General features: G+C 35.9%; 2 protein-coding genes, 1 long non-coding RNA gene and 1 pseudogene across 3 annotated transcripts; 2 read left to right on the top strand and 2 right to left on the bottom strand.

Annotated features, from left to right (window-relative positions):
* Positions 1 to 10,293: 10,293 nt before the first annotated feature.
* On the top strand, positions 10,294 to 12,844 carry LOC120193885 (reticulon-like protein B22). Its single transcript, XM_039196310.1, has 4 exons — positions 10,294 to 10,681; positions 11,626 to 11,767; positions 11,998 to 12,067; positions 12,532 to 12,844. The coding sequence occupies exons 1-4, from the start codon at positions 10,497 to 10,499 to the stop codon at positions 12,645 to 12,647; spliced, it is 513 nt and encodes a 170-aa protein (XP_039052241.1). The 5' UTR covers positions 10,294 to 10,496; the 3' UTR covers positions 12,648 to 12,844.
* A 405-nt stretch (positions 12,845 to 13,249) lies between these two features.
* LOC120194323 (probable mitochondrial adenine nucleotide transporter BTL1) lies at positions 13,250 to 14,108 on the bottom strand. Its single transcript, XM_039196654.1, has 3 exons — positions 14,091 to 14,108; positions 13,641 to 13,878; positions 13,250 to 13,500 (listed from the first exon to the last, which is right to left on the bottom strand). The coding sequence occupies exons 1-3, from the start codon at positions 14,106 to 14,108 to the stop codon at positions 13,250 to 13,252; spliced, it is 507 nt and encodes a 168-aa protein (XP_039052585.1).
* Positions 14,109 to 14,246: 138 nt separating this feature from the next.
* On the bottom strand, positions 14,247 to 15,303 carry LOC120194324 (annotated as a pseudogene).
* Positions 15,304 to 17,252: 1,949 nt separating this feature from the next.
* Positions 17,253 to 25,381, top strand: LOC120194120. The gene is made up of 3 exons (XR_005522947.1): positions 17,253 to 17,390; positions 20,476 to 20,477; positions 25,371 to 25,381. It is a non-coding gene; the product is annotated as an uncharacterized LOC120194120 (long non-coding RNA).
* Positions 25,382 to 25,414: the final 33 nt, after the last annotated feature.

Consider the following 25,414-nt stretch of genomic DNA (forward strand, 5'->3'; position numbering starts at 1 on the left):
TATATTGTTAAAACAACATATCATACAAAGTATATGAAAACATATATAGACACAAGAATTAATGTTATAAGGTACGAACTTAAGAAATTTTAAGGAGTGCGAAACTATAAAATTATAAAATATACAAAGTTAAATAATTAATAAAAAAATTAAAATATAATTTAAAATATAAGAACGATCATCCCACCACGAGAAGATGAGAAAAGTTGGTGGAGAGGGAATATGGGCGGACAGCGCAACCCTGAAAAGTCGAATGTACGGAGGTAGTTTCCCGATTGTAAAGGCCGAAGCTCCTGTGTCACTCTCGCATCTTCATAATTCTGATACAAAAGTATTGTTGTCCTTCTGTTTTTTCCCCAATCATTTCGTCGCTTGCTGCTACTTTTTCAAAGATTCATCTGCTAGATCCATAGGTGTCACGGGGCTAGACTGCTGCTAGCAAGCTCGTGCGGCCTTAGACGTTTTCAAGGTCGAAAATCGGCTAAGTGACCCGAACCTTCACTAAGCTAGAATGCTTAGAACGTTGGAAAACCCAAAGGGAATGGGGAAACAAAGAGATGGGCGCACAAAGGAAGAAGAGAGATTTGAGAGTGAATACTAGTTTGTATTTCTCAACTTGAGGTGTGTAAATGAAGGGGGGTGAGCCTCCTTTTATAGTTGGAGTCCCCTACAATGAACGGTTGGGATTAAAGTACATCAATGGCTAAGATGAGAGCTCTACACTATTTACAACAAGTGGGCAATGAGTTGTCATCATTATCTTCTAAGATAATGCTAAACAATTATCATGTGTCTCTAAGGTGGATTGGGTCAGCTCACTTGGGTCTTCTAGAAGGCCCAGAATGTGGCAAAGATAGTCCCTGGCAGCCTGGAATGAGTTTAGCTCAGCCATGGGCTGGCGGTCCGTGACATTCTCCCTCACTAGTTCTAGCGACGCCCTCGTCGCGTGGCTAGAGTGAAACTGATCAATCTTATCTCAGAATTTCCATAAGTCTTCGGAAGGCTCCCAACTTCCTTCACTCTCTGGAAGTCCCTTCCACTGAACAAGGTATTCATGCCTTGGTCGATGTCCCACTCGATGAATGGCTCTCTCCGCATGGATGGCTTCTACTTCCTTCTCGTAAGAGACTTTTACCTCGACTGGCGCTCGGTGTGACTTGCCTCGATCTAGCTCCTCCTCATCCTGATGGTATGGCTTCAACAAACTCACATGGAACACAGGATGAGCTTTGATGGTTGGAGGAAAATCCAATCTGTAGGCCATGGTGCCTACTCGTTTTAGAACTTTGAACGGCCCCTCGTATCTTCGCACAAGCCCTTTGTGATATGGGTTGCGCAAGATGCCACTTAATTTAGCAAGGACTAGGTCGCCAACCACAAAATTGATGTCCCAACGCTTTCAATCCGCCCACTTCTTGGTTCGCTTCCCGGCCTTGTGCAAACAAGCTCGGGCTAGTTCATGTTGTTATTGCCACTCACTGGCAAATTGGTATGCGGTTGGATTTGGCCCCTTGTATCCGGTCGTGATTGCATTTTGGTGTGAGCGGTTGTTGCCCAGTAACTATCTCGAATAGACTTTGATTGGTCGCTTCACTCCTCTGCAAATTGTAGGAAAATTGGGCTATATCCAACAATTTCGGCCAGTCGCGTTGTGTGGCACTCATATAGTGCCTCAAGTACGTCTCTACGAGCGCATTCACTCTCTCTGTCTGCCCATCCGTCCGTGGATGAACACTCGTTGAGAAGTTCAAGCTTGATCCCATCAACTTGAACAACTCCTTCCAGAACCTCCCAGTGAACCTTGTGTCCCCGATCATTGATAATCATCTTCGGTACGCCCCAGTACTTTACCACGTGCTTTAGAAAAAGTCGAGCGGCCTCCTCGGCTGGGAATACTTTGGATGCTGGGATGAACGTTCCATATTTGGAAAATCTATCGATCACTACCATGATGCTAGAAAATACATCGGTAACCGGCAGACCAACAATAAAATCCATGGAAAGAATCTCCCATGGTCTCTCAAGGATTGGCAAAGGCTGCAACAATCCAGCTGGTTTCTTCTACTCTATATTGTCTTGTTGGCACACAAGACATGTCTTCATATAGGCCTCAACATCATCGCCCATGTGCGGCCAGTAATAGTGATCCGCTATTAAGGCCAAAGTCTGGTGGATCCCCGGATGTCCCGCCCACTTGGAATCGTGACATTCCTTCATGAGCTCATTTCGCAATCCTTCAAATTGCGGCACGTAGAGGCGGTGTCCTCGAGCATATAATAAGCCTCCCTCGAGCCAAAACTTTCGAGTCTTACCCTCAGTGGCAAGCTCAATCAACGAAGTGACCATCGGATCATGTGACAACCCCTCCTTGATGCGTTCCCGCATCTGTCCCGTTGGCATGCTTACAAGCTCCATGTTGTACCTTCGGCTTAAGGCATCGGCTACGAAATTTACTTTCCCATATTTGTGCTCGAATGACAAATCAAACTCGACAAGAAACTCTTGCCATCGAGCCTGCTTCGGTGATAACTTCTTTTGGGTTAGGAAGTAACTGTTGGCAACATTGTCGGTAAACACTATGAACTTGGACCCAAGTAAATAATGTCGCCATGTGCGCAAGCAGTGCACAACCGCTGTCATCTCTCTTTCTCATGGACCGTGTATCGCCTTTCGGTCTCGTTGAGCTTTCGGCTTTCGTAAGCAACCGGATGTCCTTTTTGCATTAGGACCCCACCAATAGCAACGTCGGATGCATCGGTGAATACTTCAAAGGACTTGGTGTGATCAGGCAACACCAAGACCGGCTCGCTTATCATAGCAAGCTTGAGTTCTTCAAAGGCACTTTGACATTTCGGACTCCAATCCCACCTCTTGTCTTTCTTCATTAACTCGGTCAAGGGGGCGACGATTTTAGAGTATCATTTGACAAAACGTCGGTAATAGTTGGCCAACCCCAAGAATGACCTCAGCTCCGTCACCTTGGTTGGCACCTTACATTCTTCAATGGCTCGAATCTTGTCCCGATCCATCCAGATCTTGCCACCTCCAACAATGTGGCCAAGGAAAGGAACCTCTGTCTGGGCAAATGAGCACTTTTCTTCTTTAACATAAAGCTCATTGTCTCGCAATACCAGGAACACTTGCCTCAAGTGTTCGACATGCTCCTCCAACGTCTTGCTATAGATGACGATGTCGTCGAGGTAGACTACAACGAATCGATCCAAAAAAGGACTGCAACACCTTGTTCATCAAGGTACAGAAAGTGGCTGGAGCATTCGTGAGGCCAAAGGGCATCACAAGGTATTCATAAGAACCGTACCTGGTCACGCAGGCTGTCTTCGGTTCATCTCCCTCGGCTATCCTTACTTGGTAATAGCCCGATCGCAAGTCCAACTTAGTGAACCACCTTGCACCACCAACCTGATCAAACAAGTCCACAAATGAGAGGGATTGGGTACTTGTTCTTCACCGTGAGCTTATTCAAAGCCCGGTAGTCGATGCACATCCGCAAAGAACCATCGTGTTTCTTCTGAAACAGTACTGGGGCACCATATGGGGACTTCGATGGTCGGATGTAACCAGCATCGAGGAGAGCCTTCAATTGTCTGCGCACCTCCTCTAACTCGGGCGGAGCCATTCGGTAAGGGGCTCGAGCGGGTGGCTACGCATTCGGTACAAGTTCAATCTTGTGATCAACCTCCCTCTTTGGAGGCAACTTCTTAGGCAACTCGACAGGCATCACGTCTTTGAATTCTGCCAAAACGTGGCTCACCACATCGGGAACATCCTTGGTTGTGGCTGGCTCATCACACACCAAGACAGCTAGGAAGGTCGGTTCCTCTTTGCGCACCGCCTTCGAAAATTGAATCGCGGACAAAACTTTGGCCCCGACTCCTGACCCTCGGCTTACTGGAACTATGTATTGTTGCTTTGGATCCAGGATGCACAAACAATCGGCAAAGGGTACCGGGAAAGCATTGATTCTGTCTAAAAAACTTAAGCCAAGAACAAAATCGAAATCATCAAGAGGAATTACCTTAATGGTTTCTCTTCCGGACCATCCCCCAACGGTTAGCTCGATTCCTTTTGTGACCCCCGTAATCGTAACTTCCTCGGCATTCACGTTCTTGATGGAACCATTCGTCTTCTCCATATGAAGGCCAAGTTTCTTGGCAATTGGTTCGGACATGACCAATTCTGAGGCACCGGTGTCCACTAGTGCACTTAATTTTTGGCCAGCAACGTTGACGTCTACGAACATCAACCCCTTCTTCTTTCGACCCTTCTTGACCTCCATGGTGCTTAGAATGGAGCCAAGCTTAAGAGTCTCGCTCTCCTCCCCATCTTTCTCCTTGATGGCCGAGAGTTTGTTCTTCTGCGGACAGTCTCTCGCCAAGTGCCCTTGGCCCTTGCAGTTGTAACATTGGATAATCGGCTTATCTTTCTTATCCAAGTGCTTGCTATTCGATGGCCTTCTACTGCCACTCGAATCTCTGTCGGATCTGGACGCCCTGTCCCTATTGCCATTACTGCCTCGGAACTTTGGCTTTGGTTTGGAGTCCACATTTTTTACGCCAAGCTCAATGACTGACTCGGCTGTCGTCAAGGCAGTCGAGAGATCCTTGACCCCTCGTCGCCTTAGCTCGTTCTTCGCCCATGGTTTTAGCCCATCCATGAAGGTGAAGAACCCGTCTTCTTCACTTAAACTCGGGACTTGGAGACTTACTTCGATAAACTTTCGAGCATGCTCCCTCAATGACCCTTCTTGCTTGAGACACCTTAACTTGGACTGTGCCTCATCTTCGGCATACTCCGAGTAGAATTGTTCCTTAAACTCCGCTTGGAACTCTCCCCATGTTGCGATGGGAGCGGTACCACGCTTCACATCGTTGCATCTACGTCGTCACCACATAAGGGAAACCTCGGACAAGTAAACGCTAGCGATGCTTACTTTCTTGGCATCCTCCGTGATGCCTATGGCTGCAAAGTATTGATCCAGTCCCCAAAGGAAATTCTCGACATCCTGGGCTGACCTGGACCCTTTGAACTTCTCCGGCTTAGGGATGTCGCCCAAGGCTTTGGGTGCAACCGTGGCCACGCCACTTCCGAACGCAACTTTGCACACCAACAGCTCGGTCTTGAGCAGCTCGACCTCCCTCTTTAACGTTGCCACCTCAGAATCGGAAGTCGACCTCGACTTCCTTCCTTAAAGCTACTACCATGGCTTCCAAGGAATTACCTCGATCCGTTGTCTTCACGTCCAACCCGTTGAGTGAATCCTGAACATCATCCTTGATAGAATCCAAGGATTCTAGCTTGTCGAGATCTAACGATCCCAGCCTTTCAAGGTCTACGGACTCTAGCGTGTCCAGCACTCTCTGGGCATCCGCCATGGATCCTTCGAGCCTGGTAACCTTCTCTTGGAGGGACGTGAGAACATCTCTCGATGGTGCTCTCTTTTTTCCAGCATTTCGGGATTCATTTCCCTCGGAAGCTCCCGCATCACCATGTTGTGGTGCCATCTCAATTAACAAATTAAATTGAACGAGTTGTAAGTAAACAGAACTTACCCGGTTTCGTACCTTCCACCAAACTCGGTCGAAACGATCGTTGCTTGCCCACAACGACACGCTCTGATACCACTTGTCACGGGGGCTAGACTGCTGCTAGCAAGCTCGTGCGGCCTTAGACGTTTTCAAGGTCGAAAATCGACTAAGTGACCCGAACCTTCACTAAGCTAGAATGCTTAGAACGTTGGAAAACCCAAAGGGAATGGGGAAACAAAGAGATGGGCGTACAAAGGAAGAAGAGAGATTTGAGAGTGAATACTAGTTTGTATTTCTCAACTTGAGGTGTGTAAATGAAGGGAGGGTGAGCCTCCTTTTATAGTTGGAGTCCCCTACAATGAACGGTTGGGATTAAAGTACATCAATGGCTAAGATGAGAGCTCTACACTATTTACAACAAGTGGGCAATGAGTTGTCATCATTATCTTCTAAGATAATGCTAAACAATTATCATGTCTCTAAGGTGGATTGGGTCAGCTCACTTGGGTCTTCTAGAAGGCCCAAAATGTGACAAAGATAGTCCCTGGCAGCCTGGAATGAGTTTAGCTCGGTCATGGGCTGTGGCGGTCCGTGACAATAGGTATTATAATTTCGTTTCTTTATACTTCACTTATTATTTATTATTTAAAATTTTATATAAATTATATGTTAATTTAACTAATATAATTTATTATTGTAATAACGAGAAGAGATGGATTTAAGCATATTTAAATACGTATTTTGTTTTGATTTATGGATGAAATGAAGTTTAAATAGTTTAAATATTACATATATAATTATTTAATATTTCATTTTAATTATAAAATATGTCAATATAAATAGTTTTAATTTTGTTTCGTAATGAATGGTAATTTGAAAATTTTATTTGAATTCTTTTTATTCTCATGGAATCCTTCTTGATTTTTATATTTACTTTTTGCTTTACTTGAATTTGCATTAGGATATTTGAATGAAAATCTTTGGGTAAAGATTAATTATATTTAAATATTTTATTTGTATAAGTTATATTTGAAATAGTATAAATCAACATACCTCAGTGATTAAATGAATCGTTGTTATTCCTAGAGATCATAGGTTCCGATGTCAGTAGCTGCAGCAAGGTGATTGCGCGTTTATTGTCAAATAATATATATTTATATAATTTTATTAATATATTATTCATTTGTAATATAAAAAGTCGACACTTTTTTAACTGCAATAAGAGTTTACAACTATCATCATCGTAAACTAAATACATAATTTGAATATTTTCATACAACATTGAAACTAGTCACTTTAGATCATTTAAGGATCACACGTGGAAATGTTTAAAACCCAACCAAAAAACTCGAAGAAAAATATATACGAATAAATCTGATTACATCGGTAAACGAATCACAAAAGGGAATTAAACTATTGAAATACCATCGAAAACTACAATTCAGAGACGAACGTGGTGAGTAACTATCCACGAACGCAAACTTGTGCACTCAAATATAATCCGAATGTCCATAGCAGGGAAGATCAACAATGCTTCAAATAAGTGTCGGCGTCAAATTCAATCCTGATAAAACATAAATGAAAGAGTGGCTAAACGACCGAGAAAAAAATGAAAAAAAAAATATCGTAAAGACGAAGATAAACGTGTCACAAATATAATATTATTCTTATTAAATAAACATTAAAAAGAAAAAAAGAAAGAGAAAAGAAGATTAACGGTCGGTAAGCAGTTGCTGATTAATCAAATTAAAAAAAAATGATTTTATTTATAAAATGATACCACAAACTCAAAGAATAAAAGAAATAAAAAAAGAGAAAAAGTTGACACGTTTATATGTTCTATTATATTACATATTTTATATTATTTAAATTATTTTTATATCATAAAAATTATATGATCTGATTAGAGTGAGTAACATTTATCGCTAGATCAACGTTTACATGAACATGGCAGTGTTCTTTTGGACAGGAAAAGGTCCAACGTAGGCAATGGCCAGTGGGTATCCAATGATATAATTTAGAGTCCCAAATTACGGACTTGATCATATCCAATTCTAATCAATGAAATTCATTACGACTATTTACACACGTGTGATTTCCGGCACCTAATTGGTTCATTCTAAAGTTTTTTTTAAATATCCATATTTTCATGTTTCTTTCAAATAATATTTTTTAAAAACGAAACATATATTTTTCTTTCAGTTTATTTATTATTATTGGACGTAAAATTTTTAAATTTAAATTTTGACAGGATCAATTAAATATTTTCATTGATTAAAAGTAATATTATTTTTTTGAAGATCTAAATTTAAACTGATGCGTTTATAGAATATATAGACATTATCAATGATTAAAAAAATTATTAATAAATATTATCTTATAATCATATGTTATTATTAAAAAAAACTCTAATATCAAGGTATCAAGGCAGTTGGGGAAGGGCTTTGGAAACCAATCCGGTTATCAAGAAAATGTACGGCTTATTGCACCTGTTTTTCGCGGATGACTTAATCTTGTTTGCCGAAGCCTCATCACCCTAATGGGTAATTATTCAGAGAACTTTGACGGATTACTGTAATAGCTCTGGGCACAAAGTATGTCTTTCCAAAACTAATATCTAGTTCTCCAAAAATGGGGGTGTGGAACTCAGGGAGATGATTAGTGATGGTTTCAGATTTTCTTGGGTAGAAGATTTGGGTAAGTACTTGGGCGTTCCGCTTCTACATCAGCGTGTTACAAGAGCGACTTATCAGTTCATTATCCAGAAAGTCCGGTACAAATTATATGGGTGGAAAGCTAAATTTTAAACATTTGCTGGACGAGTAGTTCTTGTCAAATCAGTGTTGGCAGCCTTGTCTTCCTATGCCATGCAAACATGTTTCTTCCGAAAGGAGTATGTGATGACATGGAAAAGCTAATTCGTTGGTTTCTTTGGGGAGGTACGGAAGAGAAGCGAGGTATTCATCTTGTGAACTAGGATGTGAGTTTACAGGAAGCAGATGGTGGCCTTGGAATTAGGCGACTTCATGTTCAAAATGATGCTTTTTTGATGAAGGTTGCATTCCGTATTATCTCGAGTAGGGAACAATTGTGGGCTAGAGTTCTTCGTGGAAAGTATAAAATGACAGATATTGTGCCTCTGTCAATTGAGAGTAAGGGGATATCTCGTTTTATGGAAGGGCATGTCTATCGTATGGGAGGATGTGCGAGAGGGCCTTGTTTGGACCATTAAAGATGGCACGTTGGTGAAATTCGGGACTGACTCGTGGTTGGGGGAGTGCGGGCCGTTGCAAGCTTTTCGGAATATCCCAATGTACCCGATGGAGGAGGAGATCAAAGTGTGTGAGATAGTTGACTCAAATGGGGAGTGGAATTGGTTGTGGTTGAGAGTTACTTTACCGCCTTTGTTGTGGTTCAACATTGCGGCAGTTAAAAAGAGTGCCTATATAAAGAAATTATCTTCCGATGTTGAGGTCAATCAATCAATTTGGCGCTGTATAGTTAAGTGTCCAGAATTATCAAGAGTTAAATCCTTTTTATGGCTCATTTGCAAGAACAGGGTTTTAAAAAATGAAGAACGGGAGCGTAAGAGCATGGCTTCAGATCCGGATTGTTCAATATGTGGAGCGGCAGTCGAATCTCTCTCTTACATTCTACAGTGTGTGGTAGCGCGTGAGACGCGGAATAACATAATTAAACCGGAGCAGATGAGAGAGTTCTTGCAACTTGATGTGGGAAGGTGACTACAGGCGAACTTGAAGGAGAATTTTCTGGCTTCCCAATGGAATCGGCTAACTGGGCGATGTTGTTTGGGAATATTGTTTGGTGCTTATGGAAGAGAAGAAATTCTTTGATTTTTGACTTGGAGTTTTCTTCATCTGAAAGTATTTTGTATGTGGTGTTCTTAGAAATCACGTAGGACGATGGGTGATGGGATTCATGAAGTTTATTGGCTGTTGTTCAGCTTTAGACGCAGAGCTTTGGGGTTTGTTTGAGGGGTTACAAGTTGCATGGAACATGGGGGTCAGGAAGATTAAAGTTGAATCGGATTGCAAGGAAGCTGTGGATTTGTTGAATAACGTCCCAAGAGCGAGAGATGTTTGTTCACTTCTTCCACATTTAGGTGATATTTGCAACCGTGATTGGGAGGTCAGCTTTACTTTCGTGCCTCGAGAGTGCAACTCAGTAGCAGACAAACTTGCGAAGATAGCGCGGAGTCATACGTTAGGCCTGGTGCTGGTGCAAGAGCCCCGGAGGAATGTCGAGACTTGATGCTGGAAGCAACAATCGTTGTCTCTGATCAAGCTGCCCGCTTGTAGATAGGGTTATATGTTGTTCTTTCTCTTTACTCAAAAAAAAAGAAAAAGAAAACTCTAATGCTATAAAAATTAAATTTAAGTAATTATTCTAATTAATTAATTATCAAATATTTGTATATACAATATTTGTATTACAAAGTAGAAATTAAAATATTTATATATACAAAAATTTTAAATTATTAGTTATTTTAAAAAAAATAATTCAATAATAACATATATATGATTATAAAAATAAAAATTAATGGAAATATTAAATTTAATTTAAAAGTAGTTAAATCTTAGATCAAAGACCCAAAAAAAAAACCCCAAAACCATTAGGATTTTGGAAACAAAACACAAATCCAATAATTAAAATTACATTTTTCATATTATTACTCTACTGACTCTTACATTGAAAACCGAACACCCAAAACCGCTAGGATTTTGGAGGTCAACCCAAATCCTATATTTTATCAATTGATTAAGAACAAAAGGAAAGGAAAAGAAAAGAACAGAACAGAAAGATACGAGTCAAGGCGTCTAAAATCTCATTCCACACCGGGGGCAGGCAAGGAGAGAAATTGAAAATTAAGCCTCCAGGCTCCAACTGCAAATCAAAATTTTGAAACAATTCAAGTTGAACAAGAAAGAGATGATTGAAGGCAAAGGGAGGAGCGAAGTGAGCAAAGCATTGGGATTGCTTGTATGTGGTACTTTGGTGTACTACCATTGTGCCTACCGCAATTCAACCATTCTCTCTCTCTTCTCCGATGTCTTAATCGTTCTCCTATGCTCTCTTGCCATTCTCGGCCTCCTCTTTCGTCAAATGAACATCTCGTACTCTTTCTTTCTTTTTCACCTCTGGGTTTCTTTCAAATTATTGTTTTCATCTGTTTTATTTGTTGGGTTTTTCGTTTATTTGTGTTCTTGCCAGTTTAGGATTTGATGTTCTGTTTTCCTGTGAAGAGCAATTTTATGTTTTTAAGTTACAATAAGTAAGCTGATTGGTAGTTTTTAGATTTGTTTTTGTTAATTGGAATTGGTGAAGTTTGGACGTTCTAATGCTTTGTGCCGCTTTTGATTCGAAGAAATTGGGTGGATTTGGATTGTTCTCGTCCCTTTTCTACTGAATAATTACCTTTAATTTATCGGAGTATCACTTAACCCTCTTATAGTGTGTCTGCAGTAGTCTCCGGACTTGGGTTCCGGTTGGTTTAATTAATCATGGTGACTGCAGATATTATGCTTGCTCATCAATATATTGATTGTTGATCGTCCTGATGATGCTTGGCAAGAACGTGCTTACTGAAAGATTTAGCATTTCGGATTTGTTTATTGATCTTCTAAGCATTTTCCAGTGCTACCTTAAATGAGCATTGTATTAGGTTCCATTGTTAATGCTGAAGATGTTTCTGTCTGTAACAGGTTTGAATTCTGGTTAGATTTTAAATTTTGTTGAAATTCACCTTTAGTTTGGGATTCCCCCCCCCCCCCTCCTATTCTTCTAATTTTGTCGTGCATTTCCTATACTTCTTTCCCTTTTCCCGATGGCTTTTATTTTGTTTTTATTTTTCTATCTCTCCTCAGATGATATTGCATTACTTGAACTACTCTTAAAATTTAGTCCAGTGTTGATCAAATTGTGTGTTTATGATACCATATGTGCATTTTTTCAATGAGATTTGTCTGATGGTATTCATATGATTTTGCCTTTTCATTTTAGTAATGAGTTTTTATTATTGAACTAATACACCGTCATAATGGGAAAAAATGTTGTATAGGGTACCAGTAGATCCACTTGAGTGGCAGATCTCACAGGATGCCGCTAATAGCATTTTTGCGTGGTTAGCTAATACTGTTGGGGCAGCTGAGTCGGTTCTAAGGGTTGCAGCAACTGGACATGACAAAAGGCTATTTTTTGGGGTGAACTTTTGCAACTTAAATTTATGTTCAATCCTAATTCTTCTGCTTTAGTTGATATCTGCTGAATATCCATCGCAAATGGTCTGATGCTTCTAACCTCCGAGTTAACCCACCCTTCTATTAGGAACGCCAGCAACTGTTTCTCTTGTCGGTTTAGTTGCTCATTGCTTTGTTGCCTTCTGAAAATCATGATGTTAACCCACCCTTTTCCGATGCATGTCTACTTTCAGGTCATTGTTTGTCTTTACATACTGTCGGCCATTGGACGATTGGTCTCTGGTGCCACAGTTGCTTATGCAGGTATGTTTGCCATTAACTTCCCATTTTCTGTTGCTGAAATCAAGTGCAACTTTAAACTTTTGTATCTAAAACATGACAGATAATTGAATTGGTTATTGTTGAATGAACCACACTCTATCTGTCTTGAGATCCTGTCATGTTCTTTTTGCTCATTCAAGTACTTCATATTGATTTCATGCATTCAGAAATTTCACATTTCTACTTTGGAGCAATAATCGTATTAGCAATAATATTTAAATTCCATAGACAATCGATTCCTCATTACAGGATTCGGGAATGTGGCTAAAATATGTAAATGAAAAATTATTTACTGTTTGACAACAAAGAATACTTTTTATGTAGTAAATTTCCACAACCAGAAATTCTAGCATGCTTGATAATTTTTTGATAATAATTTCTCTCCCCCCCCCCCCCCAATTTCGTTTTGAATTTATGGAAAATAAATTTTTGTGCTTCTGGAATAGGGTTATGCGTGTTCTGCCTTTATATGCTTGCTGAAAACTCACAGTCAATCAGAACATGCGTTCCTCAGTTTCAAAGGCAAAGGAATAGAACCATTGTTGAAGACGATAATATGTAATTGCAAGTGCTGTTTGAACACACAGGAAAGCGTTAAATTAGATCGAGCCTTGTCATATCCTCGCTATACTTTAGCCGACACTGTAAGATGTATTTCTGATTTTTAGTGCCGTAGTGTCATCAATAAAATTTTAAATTCATTTGTAACATTTGTACCTCCAAGAATGTAATACAAACGTTTTGGTTTTGCCTGTTTCACCACATTTGTAGCAGTAATGGCTTCTATATGTCCAATATCAATATATCAATGACAATGAGAAGTACAAACCTGAGAGTTGCAGTTACAAGAGATTGAAAAAAATTGAGACTAAATGGTCAAAATTTCATGTGATACATAAGAAATCTTTCAGTACATGTCAATATTTAATATGGCTCCAAAATTGAAGCTCACCTGACAGTTCAGCAGAACAAAATTTAAAAAAAAATAATGTAGAAATTGCTAGGGTTGTTATTCATATACATATGGGAGCTGATACTGTTAAATATCATCAGCCAGAGCTTCCCTAAACAACCCTGAATAACACAACATCCTCTTGCACTTTAAAGAGAGGAGCTTCAACTAGTTAGCTTAGCTATAAAAAGTGTTTTTCATTTCTACAGCCATCATACTATGCGTCTATTAGCAACCAATTTGTCTTTCCAAGCTTCATAAAACATCCAGGTGATACCAGAGGAGGGCATTACTTTTAGACAGCTAGCACCCCACCCTCTGTAAAGGCCCCGTAAGCCCTCATCCCAGACAATTTCAGCTAGTGCTGCTACCATGTTTGGTGGACACTTACCCTGCAAAGCTCCGACCATTAGCCGTTTCCTGGCAACTTCCAAGGGAAAGCTGATGGTACTAGCAGTAAAACCTGATCATTTCAATGGAACCAGTTTAGCTGCTATGCATTGATACATTAATAGTCATAATAACAAACGAACAAGTATTATCAATGAATGTCGGGAAAACCCCATAAATATTTTCCAACAAACAGCATAGGTCAAGTCTCACCCGCAAGAGCTCCAAGTACAAGCATCTCTGGACGATTTAGAGAATTTTTCTTCTTTGATTGGCAGCATGATTTCTTTAATTTATCATACATGAAATAGTAACAAGAACTATATGGAAGCATGCCAACTAGTGTTGGAGAGAGACCAGAATAAAGGGCACCAACTCCACCATCCTTGTAAATCTTGCAAATTGCAATGCTTAAGCTAGGGTATATCTCAGGACTGACAGTCAACCCATCCTGTAAGTATTACAAGGGGTAATATCAGCTCCATAGGCAAAAGCATAAAATGAGAACTCTAATAATTTCAACATAATCAGATTCAGATTTATTATTTTTCCAAGTGTCTAAACAACATAAGGATAGGCTATTCAACTAATTTACCCACTGCTCAGACAAGGGAGATACTAAGAGGTCTCTGAAGCATTAATAAAAATGATGAGTTGGATGACATCATTATACAGCCCCATACTCTTAGTCGCACTTCATCCGTAACTATTATGGAAACCCAAAAACTAAAAGAAATAATTCATCACAAGAAGGAATGTTCTGCTTTTCTTTTTCCTTTTTATTTGGAAAACAAAAATAAAGAAGAAATGTAATCAAACTCATGATATGTCAGATACCTTGATAACTTCAAGAGGATGGCATGCAAGTGTGCTAACAATTCCAGCAGCTGCACCTGCCACAGCAGTTGGAGAAATCCAGGAAAGAGAAAAGTTAACATTAAAACGACCAATTTGCAACTTTGGGTTGTCAGTCTCATTCCATTTCTCCTGTGCTGATGTCATTGTGAGCTTGACACATTCAAATGTTGCAAGCTCAATTGCTTGGGTGGGAATTATTCTAACCATGCTGATTCCATTTCCAGCCACAGTCCATGCCAACCTTGCTGCTCAATGATCTCCATGAAACTACCAGTTATGTTTTTGGATCCAACCCCGACCACCATTCTAGTCCTGCATATAAGACATAAATTATAAGTTCAAGAAATTCATTGGTGACAAACACATGATAATGATTTTATGGCTAACAGGATCATGAATAAGGTAACAATGATAACAAGAAACTGTTCAAAGATTTCAAGAATGACTTGATATCCAAAACTTTTCAGGTCAACAAGTTATTATACCCTAGAAACAAAACTAACGATACACTCATGCAATCCTATAAAAAACTAAGTAACTTGAAAGTTGAAAAAGTGGACAACTGTGCAGTACCAAGAAAGAAATAAGGAATCCACAAGAATCATCAAAATTTATGGAAAACAGAAATTAAATTCAAAACCATGCTTAAAATTATGATCATGGAAAGAAATTCAATATTTTTCTAGTTAAAAGCCAAAACCATTCAGTGAATATAGTACACCTCTGTTCAAGCTTTTCTAGGTAAGTTTCCATACCATTCTACAGATTTAAGGTTTACTAAAAAATAATTACACTTAACAGACACCTGGATAAAGAAACAAAAAATGTTAGATATAATGGCAAAGACAATAATTCAGCAAATTAATAAACAAAAACATATAACACAACGTGTCTGCCAACCTGATAGTTTCTAAAGGAGCGAGAACAGCTTTGGTCATAGCCCCGGCTAAAGCTCCACTAGAAACTCACCAACTTCTCTAGTCCTCAAGAATTCCTGAATCACAGTCAGAGCATGCATTTGTGATATCAACAACAATGTATCGGACCCTATACATACAATCAAAAGGATCCTAAAATTCACCAAAGCATCTTTATTTCCTTTGTTATCTTCATTAAAACAAAAGGACAACAGTTATTTGAAATGGTGGCCTTTTAAACTTCAGATCGCTTTTATTTCCATAAATCAGTTCTGCTGCTTCCGGCAAATGGAAGTTTAGAAAAAAAAATTCAATGAATTACATAAAAGATTTCCAATAACTCAACCTAACTCTAATAATAATATAAAAATTTCAGGTAATCATCTTAGGTCATTAACTCATTATAGAGAACTGGATAATAAATATCCATGAAATTTACAAAAATCCAACATAAAATTTTCAACAATAATTTTCTTTCATTTGGAACAATATATTCCTGATGTCCATGAAATCTTTGAGGCCGCAACAGCAATTGCAAGTTCACAGAAAGCCGCAAACAAAATAAACAATTTTCATAAGGCCATATCCAGCGCATCGCAAGAGTGGCATTCATCTCCACTTTAGAGATGATCCTATGCTCCAGTCCATCGCCATTGTTATGCTGGATTGTGGCGTCGGGCTACAGTGCACGCCACAACTGGCACTGGCGTTACACTGTAACTGCGCTATATTTTTTTTGTTATTTTTTTTAATTTCTTTTGTTATTTTTTTAATTTCTTTTCTTTGTTACATTATTTTCTCTTATTCTATCTTTTATGTTTTTTTTATTGTAATTTTTACACAATAGAATAAAAATTAAACATAATATAATAAATTTAAGTAGATTAAATTGCAAGATAAATTAAAATACATTGAAATTAAATAAATAAACATACTAATTTTTTGGAACATAAAAACATAAACAATATGTGGTATTATCTAGGTGCTGGTATATACCCTAAATGCGTGACACTTGTGCAAACTATCCTTGTGCCAATTGATCTCAAAAAGAAATATTTTACGACAAAACAAAAAGCATGTCGAACGTGCATTTGGAGTTCTTCAAAATTGATTTGCAATTGTGGCAAATCCAACACGTTTTTGGAGCAAAAATGATTTGAAAAATATTATGTCTGCTTGCATAATAATGCATAATATGATAATAGATGATGAACGAGATCTTAATTCTCCAATTGTAGAAGGAAGAGATGCGCCGCCTCCGAATGTCAAATTTATTGAAGATGAGGAGACTAAATTTTAAGAATTCTTTATCTGATTTAGACAAATCAAAGATGCAACTGCTCATTTTGTTCTACGAAATGCACTAATTGAACATTTGTGAAATGAATATTCTAATTCAGAGAATTAAAATATATAATTATGTAATTTATGTTTTTTCGTATTATTATTATGAATTGTAATTTTCTTATTTATCTATATTTTTACAATATTATTTATGAATGTTTTATTTATGTTTTTTATCTTGATATTTATTAGAAATATATATGTTTTATTTTATATTTGTAAAATTAATATTATAATAGTTAAATATTGTAAATAAAGTAGAATTGATGGTGAGTAGAGATAGTGTTTGAGATGAATTATTGTTTAATATTTAGAGTAGAGATAGAAATATTGTAGAGTAGATATGAGAAATGGAGATAGGCTAAGAGGTGTCATTCCTTTTATATCTTTTATTCAGTGTGATTTTTTTTTTTTGGTTATAACTATCCCCATAGCTCTTGGCAGCCAAAAATTTTAACAAAGCAAATAGAAATCAATTTGACGCAGAGAAGCGTGTTTTATACCGCAGCTTTTGCTTTGCTTTAAAAAACGAGATCTCAGAGAACATCCTTGTTAAAATTTTGCACATTCCATTTTCTCAATATCCAAACAGAACCTTAGGAGCAAGAACATTGTGAAAAAAGGCTGAAAACGAAAAAGGAAAAGAAGCTCATTCTAATGGGAACTCTCAAATCGGGGACTTGAAATCTGATCTCAAAAGGCTTTGGAGAAGGCAAAGAAAAAGGCTTTTCGAGCTCGTCAAGCTCCTTCGGAACAACCAAAGCCATGTTTCCAAACACCCTGTAACTGTTCTTCTGCGATTAAAAATCCAGACTTCAACACTATTACTACCTTCCCTTTCACTGTAATATATATAACCTTATTACCAAATTTCAGATTTCTCAACACATAAGATTAGAAATATAGATAAAACGAAAATGTTCTAAGCAAACATGCAAAGAAAGATGTCTTGATTTTTAAATTTCTCATCCTCTGTGAATAACAATTATTACAAAGATTTGAGGAAAAAGAGGAAGAATTTGACGTGCCTGAGGTAGAGAAGGCGATTTTTGAGGCATTAGATATTTTCTCTCCCTTTTTCTCGGGCCTTGGACACACAGAGAGAGAGAGAGAGAGAGAGAGAGAGGGGGGGGGGAGGGGAATTTGGTGGTCTTTAGGTTTTCTGGAGGGATATTTTTTTATTGGTGTGGTGTCATTATTTGATTTTTGTTTATATGGTTTTGTCTCCTTTGTCGTCGAAGTAACACAATTGGTAGCCGCGTAATTGATTTCACTATATCTTCTATGTAACTACTAGGGATGGTAATGGGTCGGTCGGGTCGGGTTTTTGGGTTACCCGACTCGACTCAAGAAGAAAGGATCCTTCACCCGTGATTCGATCCGACGAAATTAAGGTTTCACTCGACTCAATTCGACCTAAATATATGACTTAGAAATCCGATCCGATCCGAAATAAAAAAATATTTTTATTCAATAAAAATAATTACTTAATTGAAAAAAATTATATATAGAGGGGTATTATTGTAATTATCTCTAAATATATAGGATAAAATTATATATATATTTCGGGTCGGGTCGGATTTTTTCCACCCTAAACCCGACCCGACCCGGCCCGAACTCAAAATTTAAAAAAAAAAAATCATACCCAATCGGGTCGGGTCGAAACCCATCGAGTTCGGGTTGAGTTGCCATCCCTAGTAACTACCATATACACAATTGGTACACGAATTAATTTACCTTAATAGTTAAAAAATATTATTGTTATTCTTAGAGATTATGAGTTCGAACATTAGTGACTGTAGTAGAGTGATTGAGCATTCATTTTTAAATGGATGAGAATATTCTAATAAATATTACTTTATAATCATCTTAATTTAATTAAAAAAATTGGTGAATATCACATCTTCTCTGTAACTACCATCAACATTCATTGATCGGTTAAAGAATCAAAACATTAATACTATCTCATTTTACATGAATTTGAATCTTAGTATCTATTTTGAGAATGTAATATATATCTAGTTAATAAAACAATTATAATATTATATATATCAAACGATAAAACTTTAAATTAATATTAAGGAGTAACATTAAAAACTTAAGAATGAATCTTGAACCCATTAGGTGGTTTCAGTAATTAAATAAAATATTATTTTCTCTAAAAATTTTGGGTTCAATTATTCTTACGAAATATTCTAGACAAGTATTAACTTCTAATCACTTCAAACTATTAAAAAAATTAATAATACTAAATTTAAGTTTAATCTTCTTGTCCTTTTCCAATTTTATATAAGTAATTAATCTTGATTATCAATTCAATTTGTGTTCTATAATAGTTTATTATTAATTATAATTATACATTTTTATTCTACTACATTTAAGATATTCAATATACATATTATTCATTTAAGAACCTTTAACCTTTCTAAGAAATAATACAATTCACTAGAAAGTAAAAATACAAGAAAAAATAATCATATATTTAAAAAAATAGTGTTTAGACGTGAGCCAAAGAAAACTTTATGAATTTCTTTTCTCGTCTACGTAGAATCTGAAATAAGAAGCAATAAAAATGAGCAAAATTGGCCTAATAGTTCAGGCCAGAAACAAATTAACCGTTATTTTTTAAATTAATTTGAGATGTATATTATTTATTACAATAACTTGAAACTCGTCAAATTGATATGTAGAATTTTAATAAAATATATTTTTATTAAAATTTATTATCTTGATGTGATAAATTTTAATAAAAATTATATTTTTTTGAAACTTGTCACATTGATATGACAAATTTTTGAATAAAAAACTATTATTTTGATAAACTCATTATATGTACATGACGAGTTTTTCCTACATTGTAATATTTATTGTAGATCCCAGATTAATTTTAGAAATGGCAAAATAGGCCAATTTTTTTTATCTGTTTGACCTGTTGGACCAATTTTACTATAAATGATGGGATATGATCTCATTTGTTATGGTTTTCCATGGGTTAGGATCCACTTACATTTAGTGTAAAATTAAAAAATTTACACATTTTTAAAATCATTGGATTAAAGGAAATCAAAGACTGAGATTAACTATTTGTTTTTTTCTCCCAATGAATATTCTCTCAGTTCATACTGTTAATCTCAACCTTTGATTTCTCTCATCCATTGGTCTGAAGGTAAAATTGTGTAAACGGATCTTGCCCCTGTATATAATATAGGATTAGAATCAATTTACAATGTGTAAAACTCTTTTAATTTTACACCTTTTTATGATCATTGGATTGAGAGAAATCAAAGGCTGAAATTAACTCCTTATTTCTTTTTCCAGTGAATATCTTTTCATTTTCTACTGTTAATCTAAACATTTAATTTCTCTCATCCAATTTACATTATATCAATTTATAGCCATTAGATTTAAATGAATAAATGGGTTTGATTTAATTAAAATTTATAATCCATAAGTATTTATTTAACTCGCAATAAACTAGCTTTGTGTCGAGTATATCCATATCAGATAATATAATAATTTATCAGGAAGTTATCTACTCTATGAAGCGAAAAAAGAGGATGAAGGGATGAATGTCGATAAAGATTGACTCGGAGAAAGCTTATGACCATTTGGAATGGTCTTTTATTGATGACACACTCTTCGATATCGGGTGCGTTTTGGATACCCGGAGACTTATTATGTGTTGTGTATCCTCGGCTTCCACTCAGATTTTATAGAATTTAGTGGTGACAGACTCTTTCAAACCTTCAAGAGGGATTCGCCAATGAGACCCTTTATCGCCATATCTATTTGTCTCGTGCATGGAAATAATTTCTCAAGCTATCAATAGAGCCATGAATGATAAACTTTGGAAGCCAATTTGCATCTCTCGTGGATGACTGAAGTTGTCCCACATTTTATTTGTCAATGATCTTATCCTCTTTGCAAAGGCGTCTCTTGAACAACTTGATGTAATCCAGTGTGTTTTAGGGGATTTTTGTGATGCCTCAGGCTATAAGGTAAGCCTCACCAAAACTAATATATGTTTCTCGAGCAACGTTAATGTGGCTTTAAAGAGTGATATTTGCAAGGGCTTTCAATTCACTTTTGTGGATGACTTGGGAAGATATATTGGGGTAGTACTTTTACATCGACGGGTCACTTGTATGACATATTATTATTTGGTGTAAAAGGTGTGGGACCATCTCACTTGTTGGAAAGCTAAAAACCTCTCCACGGTAGATTGTTTTGTTATGGCAAAATCTGCTTTAGCGGTCATTCCTACATATGTGATGCAAACCTGCTATATTCTAAAAGGGTTATTCGGAGATATTGCGTCTCATCCGAAACTTTTGGGAAGTACAGAGAAAAATAATAATGTTCATCTTGTTCGATAGGATACCCTTTGCATGCCCATGCAACAAGGTGGTCTTTGGTTTTTGAATGTTGCATATACAAAATAAAGATGTCATTATGAAAGTTGGTTTTCTTTTGGTTTCTAATCAAAATCAACTTTGGGCCCGTTTCATTCAGAGTAAATATAAAATGATGGAAATTTTATCTATGGACATTAATAAGAGAGTTTGTTCTTGTTTGTGGAGATGCCTTAACTTCATTTGGAGTGATGTTAGGAGTGGAATTGTTTGGAACCTGAGTGATGGCTCAACGGTAGACTCCTAGGATGATCTGTGGATGAATGATCTTGGGCCCCTTCGATCTTTGTGTCATGATCAATAGTGAAGTCCATCGCAAAACTCTACGGTTAATACTCTTGTGGATTGTAATGGTGAGTGGAGATGGAGGTGATTACACTTTTCATCCCTCACTCGATTCATTTGCATTTATTGGCAGTGAAACCTCATGCTCTTCATGGAGGAGTAGATAATCCAGGGTGGAAATGGGATAGTAAGCACACTTTCACTACTAAAAGTGCCTATGATAGTTGTTTCTACTTGCCTGCCATGGAGGAATCCCCGTTATGGAAAATCATTACGGGATATAATGGCTTTCCTTGGGTGAAGAATTTTCTGTGGATAGTGTGTAGGGGTAGCCTTTTTTCGAATGAAGAGTATGTGAGACGACATATGTCTCCCGATACGTGCTGTTTGGAGTGTGGGGAGACAGTGGAGTCAACGTTACATATTCTTCGGATTGCTTGCTCACAAAGAACGTATTAATTAATTAAAGCGGATCATGAATTCTTTCAGCTAGATTTAATGGCCTGGATTAAGGGTAATATTGCTAATCACTATCGCTTTCCGATTGCATCCAAGAATTGGAATCTCCTGTTTGGTGTGGTCTTATGGAACCTTTGGTGTTGAAGGAATAAAAAGATCTTTAATGCGGGGTTTGTGGAGTTTGAAAGTGTTTTGCATAAGAGTTTATGTATACTTCATGAATTATTAAGAGCACGTGTTCAGCAACAATCAACGAAAAAGATGGTTGTTAGCTCCTCACAAGGTAACCCCCTCAATAGGGATGGTTCAAATTAAATACAGATGGCTCAAGGCGGACGAATTCGGGACTTAGTACATATGGTGAAGTTTTGCATGATTCTATGGGGAGTTGGGTTGCGGGGTTCTTGAAATCCATTGGTATCTATTCAACCTTGGAGGCGGAGTTATGGAGAATCCTTGAGGGCTTGAAGCTCGCTTGTGATTCGTGAGTTTGGGAGTTGGTGATGGAAATAGACAACAAACAAGCATTATCGGTGATTAATCGAATCAGAGCGAGGTTTCTTTCTCCCCTTTGGTGATGTGCATTAAAGAGGCTTTATCTTACCATTGGAGTACTGTTATGGTGTTCAATCGGGTGTAACATGCTGGCGAAAGGATTAACGAAAACTTCTTGGTCACTATTGTTAGGGTTCCATTTGTTTGACTCCCCTTCTGATGTGGTGCAAGATCTCTTCCGAGCGGATTGTGAGACTTTATCTCCCAATATCATGTAGTTTATGAGTTACTTTCTTTTGTAATAAAAAATATTAATAATAGTGTTGAAATTTTAATATTCAATAATTTTAATCATGTATGTTGGATATTTTATCTAGAATCAATGAATGAATTAATAAGGTTGACCAAAAAAATTAAATAAACAACTCAAACAAATAATTTTTTTAAAACATAAATAATAAATTCAAATAGACATTATTGTGAACAATAGAAAATATCATCAATACAAATATAAAAATACATATAATAATTAAATATACAAATTAATAATTTACTTAAATAATTACATATAAAACTATATATAAAATCAATTAAACATTGCTATATATGTTAACCCTATTTCACCAAAAAAAAAAACTAAAGAACCCTAGAAATTTCCAAGCAGGGGCACAAGAGTTAAACAACAAAAACGAGGAAGAGAGATGAAAAGTTTAGAATGAAAATGAACAACTTTGGGTCACATTCACCTGGGTCCAAAAAACACGTGGGTCTATCAATTTAAATCCGTGTCAACAAAATTTTAATTTTATCACGATGTATAGATGATTCTACTTTAAATTTCGGTGAAAAAATAGTCGGTGGAAAAATCCTGTAAATGAAATATAATGTTTCATAAGGATTGATATAAAAATAAATTCTCAAATTATACAATTTTCTATTTAAGCCTCTAAATTATTTTTCTATAAATTCATGTGTCTAATATTATATACGTTATAATTTTAAATATTTAACTGTTATAAAAAATTTCGTTAAGTAACACATATCGTATTTAGATTATTTAAAAAATTTGACAAAAATTTAAAAATATTATTATATTTTAAAATCTTAATTTCTTTATAATTATAAAAAAACTCATATCCTTAAAATTATAACATTTGTAACATTGAGCACTTTAATTAACGAAAAATAATTTAAATACCTAAATGAAAAAAGTATTATTTAAATACTTATTTTTATATTAAGCATTTTTTAGGAAAAAATAATAAGTAAAATTTCATATAATTAATAATTTATATAATATAAATTATTAATTATAAAAAATATATCAAAATGTATATTTTATATATATTGATATATTTTTTATATTTTACTTTTTCATTATGGTTGTGTGCATTGTCAAAAGAAAAAAGAAAGATTATGAATAAATATTATATTAAAATCATATAAATTATTTAAATATATATATATAATCTTATTTTTATCTTGATAAATTATTGTGAATTTATACGTTATAAAATAAATTTATTATAAAACAATAAATGGAGATTAAAAATACACTTTTTAATCTAGGGTAATATGTACGGGTGGTCAATCATTAGTTAAAAAAAGATCGATTTCGGTCTTTTATGTTATTGATTTAATATATTTTGGTCATTCGATCGTTAATTCTCGTTAAATCTCGTAGAACTCGCCTCTCATCTGTCGTCGCCACCATTATGCACCGGATCACGAGTTGAACGATAATGTTGGAGTTTTTTTTAGAGAAGAACGTGAGGCTTAGAAAATAAAACATGCAGTTGATCTCGTCGCCACCATTCTCCAGTGGATCACAAGCTACACGACGACGTTGGAGCTTTTAGAGAAGAAAGAGAGGCTTAGAAAAGAAAACATGTAGCTGAGCCATAAGTAAATCCCAACGGTGAAAATTCATCGCGACGGACGGATTTTTGCATCTCGATTCATGGTGTTTCTAGCGGCCATTGGTAAATCCTAACGGTGATGTTACCCATAATGGCTCGAGCAACTTACTATGGAGGTGGCTTCATCCAAATGCGGACGGCGAAGATTGGAAAGATGGAACCCACGACAATCAAAGAGTTTTTTTTGTAGATTTACGATCATCAAGACATTTTTTGGGAAAATCAACGACAAATTCGACTTTAGGGGACCAAAACAATTTAACCTTGCCCCTTTGTTCATGGTGACCACCAGGAGGCGATGACAGTTGATATCACCGACATTTGGTTTCTAACATCAAGACCTTTTTTTAACCCTTAATGGACGGAAAACGTACCACGCCAGCAAAAATTAAAAGCTTTGTTGGTTAATGACGGAAAATGTTGGTCAAAGACTAGGTTGAGTCTTTTTTTAAGTTGAAGGGTCATATTAAATGAAAAAAAAGTACTAGGGATACATTAATTTTTTTGAAAGTACAGGGGCATTGGGTGCCTTTAAGCCCAAAAATAATTACGTACTTAAGTTTTAATTTTGCCCTGAAGTGAATATATAACCAACTTTAAAACTTTCAACTAGAGGTGAATATTCGATCGAGTCGAGTAAAAAAAGTTTGAGTTATTCAAACTACCGAGTAGTATTTTAAACTAGAATTTAACTTGAAATTTTCTCAAGTGGAGTTTAAGAAATTTTAGTCGAGTTATTCGAGTCAAGTTATTCGAGTTTTTATAATAATTTTATTATAGTTATTTATAATATTATGGTAAGTATTTGTTTCAATTTTTTCGACTTTCTCTTACCAAATAATATATATATATATATATATATATTCTTTTCGTATTATAGTGTTATTTAATATATAAATATAATTTAATATTATAAAATATATTTATAATATTATATTTCAAAGAAAATATTTCGAGAATAAAAAATTTACAAATAATTGTAGTCAAAAATCAAATTAAGTAAAAAATAAAGTTAAGGAAATAAATAAAAAAAGAGAAAGATTACATTTTTGGTAAAAGAGTAGAAATTGAAGTTACAAAGGTGTTTTATTATGGTATATGAACATTTTTTTAAATTGATAAAAACGAACTTAAAATAAAATATAAATTAAAAAATTAAAAAATAATGAAATATTAAGAAATTAAATTAAAAAATAGAAAATTTATTATCTAAAAGAAAAATTGAAAGTGCACAAGTATTTTATGATGATTTAGGAGTATGTGATTCAAATTTAATAAAAGTTAGACTTAAAATAAAT

Source organism: Hibiscus syriacus, unplaced genomic scaffold (assembly GCF_006381635.1).
Source record: "Hibiscus syriacus cultivar Baekdansim isolate YM2019G1 unplaced genomic scaffold, ASM638163v2 tig00116997_pilon, whole genome shotgun sequence".
Lineage (NCBI taxonomy): Eukaryota > Viridiplantae > Streptophyta > Magnoliopsida > Malvales > Malvaceae > Hibiscus > Hibiscus syriacus.